At 33.5% G+C, this 12,075-nt stretch overlaps 1 protein-coding gene across 1 annotated transcript in view; it reads right to left on the bottom strand.

Annotated features, from left to right (window-relative positions):
- Positions 1 to 441: 441 nt before the first annotated feature.
- LOC128162622 (polycomb group protein Psc-like) overlaps positions 442 to 12,075 on the bottom strand; it is a 42,363-nt gene continuing 30,729 nt past the window's right edge. Inside the window, exons 6-10 of the mRNA XM_052825863.1 lie at positions 11,563 to 11,692; positions 11,059 to 11,119; positions 8,585 to 8,683; positions 7,150 to 7,230; positions 442 to 2,942 (exon numbers count right to left, since the gene is read on the bottom strand). Of these exons, the coding sequence (XP_052681823.1) occupies positions 879 to 2,942; positions 7,150 to 7,230; positions 8,585 to 8,683; positions 11,059 to 11,119; positions 11,563 to 11,692 (2,435 nt within the window). The 3' untranslated portion in view covers positions 442 to 878. The remainder of the gene's footprint in view (positions 2,943 to 7,149; positions 7,231 to 8,584; positions 8,684 to 11,058; positions 11,120 to 11,562; positions 11,693 to 12,075) is intronic.

Here is a 12,075-nt window from a genome sequence, read left to right as displayed (position 1 = left end):
GGTATTGATAGTGTATTTCTTTAGAGAAATGTTCGCAATGTAAATGTATACAGGTTGAACGTGAATGGTTTCACTCGAGGGAAGACTATAAAATCCCTTCTATAAAAATTCAGAGAGAAAGAGAGAGAATGAGTTTTTTTCGTAAAAGAAATGTCAAAATGTAAAAACAAACATAAAATCAATTTTAAGAAAAGTGAAATTTAATTAAAGCCTTAAATAATAAAAAAGTAAACTAAAATAAAAATGGATCGTTAAAATTAAGGTTTTTGGATACATGTAGTATCATAGATTAAAATTAAGTCTATATGACATTTTACTGCCTTTTCCTACACGCCAAAACCCCCTAAAATCAACATTTTGATTGACAAAAGTTACACTGAGGAAATTGTCAAAACTGAAAAGAGGACCCCCCCCCACCAAAAAAAAAAATTTAAAGATCCAGCAGTATTGGTAGTATGAAATACAATACGCAACGTGATTCCCACATATATCGGACACAGAAATAAAATTCGACATACATTGTACATCAAACATAAAGACGAAATAACAAGAAATATAATATTATATATATCTCCATCTATATACATTTGTCATATATATTTACAGCAGTTCAGATAAGCTATAATCCCACACACGCAAAAAAAAAAAAAAAATAGATCACAAGAATTGGAAATTCCATAAGACGATGAAATTCCGTACTAAATCCATGGCTAACACATGAACAAAATCGACATAGGCCGAATCAGCTCTCTCGTTTGTAACAAATCCCATCCATAACAATAACACAGTTACAGAGAATCATAGAAAGAAGAAAGAGAAGAGAAAAATCAAACACAGCTGCAATCTTTCACGTACTTTCTCTAAGCAAGCACACTAAATCAGGTTCCAGCCGATGGCTCAGCTTTTATCGGATGAAGCTTTCGGGAGCCTACGGGCGGCGAGGAAGCGATCTCTTCATCATCTGTAAACGCAAACTTATCGATTTCTCCGTTTTGTAGTCCATTGGTTTTAATTGGAACTTTTATTGGGATTTTCAGCGTGGTGGTAGGCGGCGGGGGTGGTGTTTCGCTTTCATCACTGGACGAGGTTTTCTTCTTAATGCTTAAGTCCTGCGGTAGGTCTCCGTTTTGCGGAGGCGCATTGCTGGAATACATGGACGACACGTTAAGTCGTAAATTTAGATGCGAATGGGCAGTGGGCACGGTGATGGGCAGATGGGTGATGGGCGGGCCTCGGTCTGGGAACGAAAATATCCTTCCGGTAGATGAAGACATTTGGCGGGCAAGAGGTGACGTTTGAAGCATTCTAGCAGCTGCGGGGTTGAAGGTTGAGTGGGGGGAGGGGGAGGTTGGAAATGACCGATTCGTGGGTGAGGGTGATAACGAATACAGGGAAGAGGGCGACACAGACGACCCTGGTGTTAGACGCCCATTGGACGTGGTCGTCGGTAGGCGACGAGACGGCGACGAGGTTTTCCGTCTTGTCGGCGATGACGACAGTGTCCGGTTAAGAGAAGAAGGAGGAAAGGGTCTGGGTGACGTTACGGTTGGCGATAGGCCAATCGGCGACGGTATGGTTAGTCCGTTTGTGTAGCAGGTATATGAAGAATATGGCACTGTAAGTTTCAGTTTCTGTCCGTTTGACGACGAGGGCTTACTAGGTTTTTTGGCGGCGTTCGGTGGTGCTGCCGCGGCAGCAGTAGCGGGGACGTGGTTCGTGGTGTGGTTTTGCGGCGATTTACCGTTGTGGTCATTTTTGGCATTTTTTGCGCTACCGTTTGACGGAGTCTTTATAGCGGAACCGTTTTGTGATGACTTGGGTTTTGCAGAAGAGGACGACGCCGACGACGTTTTGTTTGTTTGATCGGCAGTGTTTTTATCCGTCGAATTTTTCTTTGAAGGAGAAGAAGACTTAGCAGAATCCGATTTCTTTTCGACGTTATTACTTTTCGCATTGGTGTCTTGTGTAACGCTCATCTTTGCCATTTTTTCCTTCGACGGTTTTTCACTTCCTTGCGGATCCTTTGGTGACGCTGGCCGCTTCTGGATAGCCCGTGGGTGATATATTGGGGTTGTAAGGGTCGCGCTCTTGGTAACAATCCCCTGTGAAGTGTATTTCGACGTATTCAGTTTGAGTTTCGGGATACTGCGGTTCCCGTTTGACGTTGAGTTCTCAGTCGTCGGGACGACCAAAATGGCGGCGGTCGGTTTGGAGACAGTTTGAGACGATTGCGGTTTTTCTGGTCGGTGTTTTTCCTTTTTACTGGGAGACCTAACCGGTACACACGTCGCCGGAGAGGGTGATACAGAATTCTTAGGCATAACAGGAGAAAACACCTCCGTACAAGGGGTTTTGCTGGGTTCTGATGCTATAACGTTGGTTTTATTTGATCCGGTATCGGAAGCATCACACTTTCTCTCAATATTTGAATTTTCTTGTTTTTCTGATGGCGGTTTTTCTCCGCTTTTGTTTTTGTCTTTTTCCATTGAAACGTTCACTTTTTCTTTTCGTTCAGTTTTGGCTTCTGCGCGTTTTTCTACATTATCTTTATCAACATTATCGGTAGCTGCACTGTTATCATTTGTTTGCTTTGGTGACAACAGTAACTCTGCGGACTTTTCTTTAGAGTCCGTCGTCGAGTCGATTGTACACAGTTTCTCCGTTGTATCAACCGACGGGGACTGCACTACGGTTTTACAATCCTTTTCCTGTGTAGAACCAAACGCCTCTGTTCCCTTTTCCGAGACAGTTTCTGCCGATTTGACATCTGTTTCTGGTTTAACTTCGCCGTTTGTGATGTTTTCCTTCTTTTCCGTTGGTCCCAACGTTTCCTCCTCCGTGGCTTTTTCCTCCTTTCCCAAAGTCTCCGTGCACGTGATTTCGTGTTTTGTTTTTTTGGCGGGATTTGTGTAGACGGTGTAGTACAAGCACAGAGGTCCTTTCTAAAACATGACAATAAAACACGAGTTAAGTTTCTAATATTGTCAAAAACAACAAGACTTCAAAATAAGGTTATATGGGACACCTCCATATCGTGACGTACATTCCATCGACATAAACAAAAAGAATAAAGTATAATTTTATATAATTATTTACCACCAAAAATTGATTTTTAAGAGAGCAGCGCAAGAGGTTTTAGCGTTATATACTAAAATGAAATTCATAGTTGGAATCTCCTTGGACCGTTTATAATTTTCCCTTTCCAAACATTTTTAAACATATTTTTTATCAAATATTGAAAAAAAAAATCATTCTTAGACGGTAAAAAGTATTTTGATTAATATAATGTACTTTTATCCACATCAATATCGATAAGTGTCCAATACCACCTGAAATCGATCTTTCATTTACTGATTCGATTTGCGGGGTATCTGCTCTAAATCTACCGCACCTTGCTCTCATATGCCAAAAAAAATATTTCCTTCTTACATAACCCACCAAAAAGACTAAAATTAACCACTTTACGCAAACTCTATTTTTAACGCACTCTAAGATTACCATAATCTTAAATGCATAGAATACACAAATCTGATATTGTCTTATTTTCTGTTTTTAAGAACTGCACATTTTGCATAACAAAAAAAAAGAAAATTCTATAACCTGCATAAAAAAAACCGTTAGCGCATCATGCATTAAATGAGGGGAAAGAAAATGATGCGCAAGATACCTACAGTCAACAAAGAGAAGGCTTTAATTATCTCTGTAGGCGATTTGTATATATGCGGCTACACCCTTGCAGGCACTGTAATGGTTTCCTGGTCTCATGGATAGAAACCAAAGAAAATTAAAGATCTCCGCGTAAGCTGTCTCTTTCCGTTCGTCATGCTATTAGGGCTGCATGTGTGGTGTTTCAGTGTTGTGTTAATGAGTTCATGTTGATTGTTTGAAACAATCGTCTAGAAAATGGATACGCCTCTCGATTAGAATCGTTTGAAGTGGAAATTAACAATCTCGTAGGACGTGATTGGTTGCGATGGAAACGGAATTGAAAACTAATTGTGTTACCCATACACCAATTTCCGTAAAAATACAAAGAAAGGTTTTTAAGTGAGAATTTGTTGGTTCATTTTGCTTTCCACTATGCTTGTATATTGAATAAAGCATATAATAATTTAGTGTATCATTTTGGTTATTTTCACCTTACTTATCCATTTATTTTTATTAACAGATGAAAACTATTCCAGGACATGACACTGCATTTATTGCAAGTGCAACTTACAAGTCAATCAAAACACACTTTCTTCTCATTTCTGAATTCCACAATTAAATTGATTTCATGCAAAGATTAACATATTCGTGTCATAAAATTATTATCACTTATCGGTGCAGCGACGCGTGAAACGGAATATTTGCAGCATGTAAAGATATGAGGAAACGGGAGCTTGTTATCAGAATACGTTTTACATGTGCCTGACACATAACAGATAAAAAAGCAACATTTATTCATGATTACAAACTTTTCAAATCAATCTTGCTCTCTAGTAAAGCCGGTTAAAAAATATCTTTTATCCACGATTTTGCACTCTTCTTTGATCAAGAAACAAAACACCGATTTAAATTTTTTGAAACCATGTTTTTGCAATTTGTTTTTGTCGCTTAACGAAAAAAGAATAACATACTTAAATCTCACAATTATTTCTTTAAAAAACCCCTGGAATAATTAAATCTAACTATACAAGCATGGTTACTCAGAATTGAAATTGAAGTCTTGAAGGAACAGTTTAATAAAAGTGCATGTTTCAATCTCTTTAACAACAGTTTTAATGTTCTATTTCTTTAGTCTTGGAAATGTCGAAATGTCTGCAGCTTTTAACGGAATACAACAATTCTAGAGACACTTTTAAGCACTCTTAAAACTCATGTACGACTTCAAAGAGAAAAGATTTCGCAAAATTCGTCGTCATCTTTACGCTGTCTGTCCATAGAATGATTACCTCCAGGATATTAGCTATAATAGTGCAACTGTCAATATGTCTTATTTCCCCCAGTTTGAATTTATTATCTTAAAAAACCCCTTCCTTTTTAGTACGTTACGACAGTCATTTTTTCCATTTTCTGGGAAACTATTGAGTATACAATGTGCATGTATAAACCAATTACTATATATATATATATATATATATATATATATATATATATATATATATCATGTTGTAAGAGTAAAGCTGCCAATATCTCTTAATTTTACTCTTTATTCTATTATCCTAAAATAACCCTCTTCATATTCAACACGTAGTCTTTTTCTTTTTAAATTGTTGGGAAACTTGTAGGTGAATTCATTAAAAGTACGTATTTTCACTGAAAAAAAACCAGGTAATATTTATGACAAAATATGCTTTATTAGTGCAACTGTCAGTACCTCTCATTTTATTTGTTCGTATTTTTAAATTAAAAAAAAATTCCCTTCCTATTTTAGTAATTTTGTAAAAAAAAAAAAACCCGGGAAACTTGTTCGCAAAACCATTACATCTTTTTACCGATTAACAAGGAAATTAATATTTATAACAAATAATGCCATATCAATGCAATTGTCAATGTATATATATATATATATATATATATATATATATATATATATATATATATATATATATATGTTTGGATTTTCATAGTCTTTATAAAAATCTCTTTCTATTTAATACGTACTTTAAAAAATTTGAAAGTTTTGAGTAAACCATTAACTAGTACATATTTTCATCGATATTAATGACAAAATATGCCATAAAAGTGAGACTGTCAATATCTCTCAATTCCTTCGTGTACATTTTTTAATCTTCAAAAAAAAGGAATCTATTCCTATTCGTTGCCTTTTTGTTAAATTGATGAGAGACTTTAAACCCATTGCAATTCCTCTAGTACATATTTTCACCGAAAAACAAGGTAATATTAATGATAAAACTGTAGAACAGTACAACTGTCAAGTCTATTCATTCTCTATTTGTCATTCATACACGTTACCTTAAAAATATATTCAGTCAATCAGTTTTGTCTTTTGATTACCTTTTTGTAAAAATATGTACTAGGAATAGCAATGGGTTTAAAGTTTTTCATCAATTTAAAAAAAACAAAACTAAGACGTATTCCTTTTTAAATGCTATGTAGTTGTTACTGAGAGTAACCAATTACATATTTTCACGTATAAACAAGGTAATATTTATGACAAAATATGCTTTTGATATGTTGACAACCAGTGCTCGTTTAACAACACACTTGGTCACCTCTTAAACACGCAAATAAAAACATATTTGATATTTTGTTTTGTTATTCTATTGAAATATTTATGGCATTCGCTGGCGTCCGACGTGTTTAAGACGTAAAATTAAAATGAATTTTGCTTAATAATCCATCAATTTCATTCCTTCAAAATGTTGAGCTCCTTACATGTACAAAAAATCATTCTTTGAAGAATTTGTGGTCTTGAACAAAAGCGTTGTATACAAAGAGGTGTGTATAATTTAACTTTTCTGAAATGTTTTACTTTCTTGAACAGATTTTAATTGTTTGAATGTTTACTTAACTAACTTTCTTTAGCTTACACTGCTCAGAAATGCAAAATGAGCAATTTTCTTGGTAAAATTTGTATGAATTGTGAACTATTCATGTAAATTTAATGTCAAATGAAATGAATCAAAATCAAAATAGGCAGGCTGTCAGATATTTGTTTCCTGACAAAAAAAATCACAGTAATTATCAAAAAATAAATAAATAAAAAGACCGAACCCCCCTCCCAAAAGAGAGAAATAAAACCCCGCAAAACTCCAAAACCAACAACGCATCAAAAAATCCAATTTACTAAACAGTACTATTCAAGAATCATACAGGCAAGTAACAGATATGACACTTGCGTGTTGAACTATTTTCAATTTATTTATCTCACAATTAACGTAAATTAAAAAAATGTTCTATTTTCTTCAAGTAATAAAGTATTATTTCCTAAGCTTTGTCATGTCATTATAGCTTAATGCTGAAAATTACGAAAACTGGCTAACTTTAAAGCTAGTGTCAATTAAGATTTTCTTTTTTTTATTGAATCGTAACATAAATATAAATCGTCCCATTTTCATACGCGTGCATGTGCTATGATACGCCATGTTCTCAAATGGTTGAGTTGATATAGAAACAGTACTAGTTAGTAAAAACAGATCTTACCCTTCTCCACATGTAAATGTAGGCCACGTCTATCAGCGTCAAACAGTCGCCCAGAACCTCAGATGTGTGGTAGATGTCGATCTAATATACAAAAAATAAGGACAAAACAATAAAAAAAGTTTATCAACATAACTATTATGATATTCTTGTATTTGTGACAAATGCATATTTTTGGGCTTTTTTATGCACTATTTGCATGTGTATACGCCTAATTGTAAAATGGGCGACAGTCACAAAGTGCAATGGGACTTATCTAATCTTGTAACAATTATGGACCAGAAAGTAGGCACACGAACGAAATCTAACAAATAATTATCGAGTATCAAATCTGCTGAATATGAATGCTTAAAACTCAAATATTTCTTTTGTTTTTCTCTTGTTGGCATTTGTTATAAAGAATTAAAGTGATTTTCTAGACTTGTTTAGTCAACCATTTAAATAACTAATCATCTATCGAATAACCCATTCACTTCAGAAATCGGCCCAAAAAACCCCATAAAAAGTCTTATCGATTCATCAGTGACGCACATAAATACACATTTAAGTAATGTGTCTTGGTTTTGCTTTGAGAGATATTTCAGCAACAGGATACAAAGTAAATGAATGTATAAAGTTACAAGAGATTTAATGCGGATAGCAATTATAGACACTCGAGTTATAAAATCTTAACACCATTTCCGGCATGCACATGAAAAATGAACGTATCCCACAATATGTACACAAACTTGATGCAGTTAATATTTAATCCATATTTTCGGGGAGCACTAAATTTGGTGCCAAGTAACGTGATTCACGCAGTTAAAGTGTTAAACAATATAGAAAAATAGCATGGATAATTATTAGTTAATTCCATTTGTATTAATTTAGACACTATCCACGTAATTACGTACAATGTAAATAATCATTGATACTGTTTTTCTGAACAAAATTCAGAAAAATCCACGAAAATTTATGCCTGAAAAGCACATAATATTCTTTGATTTCGTTGGTTACCCTCATCCACGAATTTACATCCCCAACGAATAATGGGACAGAGTCTATGCAAGCAAATCAGAGAAATTACATCCTAACGATTTCAAAAGTATTAAACACCCATTAAAATTGATCACAACACATTTAAGAGAACTGGATGGTCAAGACCATTTTTAAACTTTATTAATCTAAATTGGAAGAAGAACTCGGTATAAAATAACATAGTTCTGTGGTTTCATCAATATTCGCTGAACACCAATTTTCGTGGATTTTGTTGCTGATTTGAACCACGAAAGACAAGTTCACTCAAGTGCAATACTAGTACTTATACTAACACAATGTATTGATGGAGTCATTTGTCACGAATTTAAGTTTTTTTTTTTAAAAACTAGGATTTGCATTAAAATCCCAAAAATGGGATGCCCCTCAAATATTAGAAATGAAACCAATCGCAAACAATTACCTGGAAACGGTCGCTAAGGGAGAATTTCATTCTGATGAATTTCTTCAATAGACCGATGGTCACCACCGCGGGACATAAAAGATATCGGCAGTCCCCGGCCTATATAAAAAAGAAACCAACAATTTTAATAACTATACATACATGTTCATTCACTTATCAATTACTAGTATATTGTCTGCTTTTTTACTCTGAACAATGCTGCTCCTTTTGATTAAAAACTTATAGAACATAATTACCTATAGAAAAATAGAAATAGGATTTAACTATAAACCATTTCCTATATGCATGCACAATACATGCACAATTTAGAAAAATAATATTATTCTTATCACTGTAACTAAATCATACATGTTCATGTATAGCCTGTGTCATTTTAAGCTTTTATAATCATTCACCACGTACATGTAAAGGAAAATAAGACGATTTCTCTTAATAAGCAATGTCATTAAACTGTACAAAAATCCCTTATTGACCGTAAAGTTAGTTGAAATTTTCTTTTACTCAAATCATTACTTGATGTAGGCAACGCCTCTTAAGGCACTTATACAATATGATTTTGTAATTATTTAATGCAATCAGTAGAATTTTTTTGGTGTCCTTGCAATTGTATCTAAATTCATTTTCGCATGTAGTATAAAACACTGTGCCGGATAACTATGCCAGTGTCAAGGTGGCATTTTTGCAATCGCATAAGATGCAATTTCGGAAAATCTATATATGTTAAATGATAGACCATTGTCTAGAGAGTATATAACCACTTTTGTTTTTAATGTGTTTCACCTGACAGGTGAGATTTTACTTTTAAAAAATTAATATCCCATAGGAAAATGATAATTCCCATAGGATAATTGATTCTCCTACAGGAAATATCGATAATCCTATAGGGTTTTTTAAAGTCCTATAGGAATTATATTTCCTATAGGAGAATGGTATTTTCTTGTAGGAATTTGATTCAGACATGTAGTTTTCCTACAGGATATTAAGTTTTCCTATCGGATTTTATCAAATCCTATCGGAATTGAATTTCCTATAGGAAGTTATTATATTCCGATTGGAAATTTCAAATTTCCTATAGGAACATTTTTCGATATATGCAGCTTAGACGGGTGCAAAAATGCCACTTTGGCACTGGCATAATTATCCGGCACAGTGTTATAAGCCAATGAACGTCAGCATCGCAATAGAAATTTCTATTTTCCTATCTAGCTTATTAATTTTCTCATGTACATGAAAGGAAAGGCATAAACACTGTAACTTAATATTGTTAATAATGTTTTACAAATAAATGACAAAATTAATATGCGGTCCCATGTCTGCAGGTTAACCAACTTTATTTTCTATATCAATCACGTGAAGAAGAGGAAAAATCATAAGACTGGTGGTTATCGTTATGCAACATGCAAATTTATCGATATATACGGTTTTAATTAACACGTATTCAATCCATTAAAATCCAAAGTTGTCTTATAACTATACAGAAAGCTGGCCTAACACTGAAGAAAATCGCAAAATAGATAAATAGCTCAGATGCATGTATTGAATGTTTTTCGCGAATTACAATACATTGCTCATTTTTTTTTTCAAACCAATGTATTATATCCTATTTTTCACAGTAAAATAGGCAAACGAGAAAATTTAACCTGAATTGTTTGGCCTTGAAATCTTGTGATATTAGTTTTTATTTTGCAATTTCTGTACAGAATACGGTGCAAAATCGTTATGTAATGCAAGTTATTAAAATCATCGACTCAAACCAAGGTATAATTCCATTCAAATAAATTCCATTGGAAATTTTTAACAAAACTGTCAACGCCGACAACGAAAACGAACAGAACGATTTTATTTTTTTACTTAATATGCAGTAGACATGCTTTTAAAAGACCTTACACATGAAGATAAATGGAATAATGTCTAACATTTCTTTTTATGGCAATACTTTTAAACGTAAAAGAATCCACTGCAAAATTGTGAACAATTATGAAAATAAATCAGTTCTGGTGTGTGTATTCATATCAAGTATCATGTAACTGTGTGTCTGGGGCTAATTAGCTCTAGTTGTTTTCTTGTTCTTGTTTTAATTGCTTTTGTTCTGTGTTTTTCAAAAATCTTCAATGAAAAATCCTTCTCTTGCGCAATTTTCATAACAGGACACCAGTATTGAGTGACTTGGATGGTCGAGACATTTTTAAAGAAAATTTTGATCTCTTTCAGAGAAAAAGCTATGCATAAATATATATTAAAAAACTTTCAAATTTTAAAGCAAAAAAAAAAAAAAAAGAAAAAGAAATTAAAAAAAATCAAATTTTTCTTCATTAACTTTACAAAATCATCTAACAAATATTAAGGTATATCCGGTGGCTAATTTGTTGACCTTCGAGCCTCTTAATCTAAATTTGACAAGGTGATTATAGGATTACATCTGATATAACCAATCGCTTCTTATCAGGGTTTTTAGATGATTAAAATGGGTTTACCTCGTCAACCGATTTCCCTTTCTTATCTGTAGATTTCACAGGTAAAAGAGGAGGTTTCCCGCTGAAAAAAAAAATACAAACCATGTTAAATATAAAACTCAATATATTTTCAGATTTAAAAATAGAATAAAAAGGTTTTATTAACACTGAGTAAGTCACATACAAAGACTTTCAATCTGGATGTGTCAAATTTGATAAGCATTAACCTTAATGTTTATAAAGAGACAGTTACATTAGTAAATAGGCTGGATGCTCATCTAACTACCATCAGATTCGCCTTATAAATTTAAATTTGAATTTTGCCAAAAAAATGTATGATTGAGTAAAGAAGAAAAAATCCAAATATTTTAGGTTTAAAATTTGAATATTTTCCTATATATCTTTATACAAAACTCTTCATTTCAAGAAAACAAATGTAGTCTAAAAATGACTGTGAACATCCAGTACTCTGTATAAAGAAGAGTAAATGGGTAAGCAATAGAACATTCAAGTAGTTTTAGTTACTCTGAACTAAGCTGAAGAGCCAGACTGATCTGTTCGTCCTCAGCAAAGATGACCCTCTCTCTTTGAATTTCCCCATCGTCATCCAAGTAGTACTCTAATCTGTTAGGATCGTCCCATAGCTTATCCACATCTATGGTTTGAACATGAGTTATAATTTTAAAAATCATTTACAAATGGGTCTGCAAGTTCTAATTCTAACTTAGTTTGTTCTTACTATATACAAATAATAAACTATTTGACGATTTTAAGCATTTATATAAAAAGTGCAATCCATATCTATATAAAAATAGAAATACACGATAGGGGGCTTCATAAAATTCAAGGACAGCCGTGCACAATTTTATGCATGATCAGTAAACAATTATGCTTTTATTTTGCACAACAGTATCTGTTGTTTTATATATGGTACGCACTGAACTGCGTTTCATATTTCTGCAGTAAACAGGACATGGTGACGCAACAAATATAACTAAGCAAAACCTTGTTTATCCAAATGACAAGTGGTGTTAAGGC

Source organism: Crassostrea angulata, chromosome 9, assembly GCF_025612915.1.
Source record: "Crassostrea angulata isolate pt1a10 chromosome 9, ASM2561291v2, whole genome shotgun sequence".
Classification (NCBI taxonomy): domain Eukaryota; kingdom Metazoa; phylum Mollusca; class Bivalvia; order Ostreida; family Ostreidae; genus Magallana; species Magallana angulata.
This window is presented reverse-complemented; position numbering and strand designations above follow the sequence as displayed.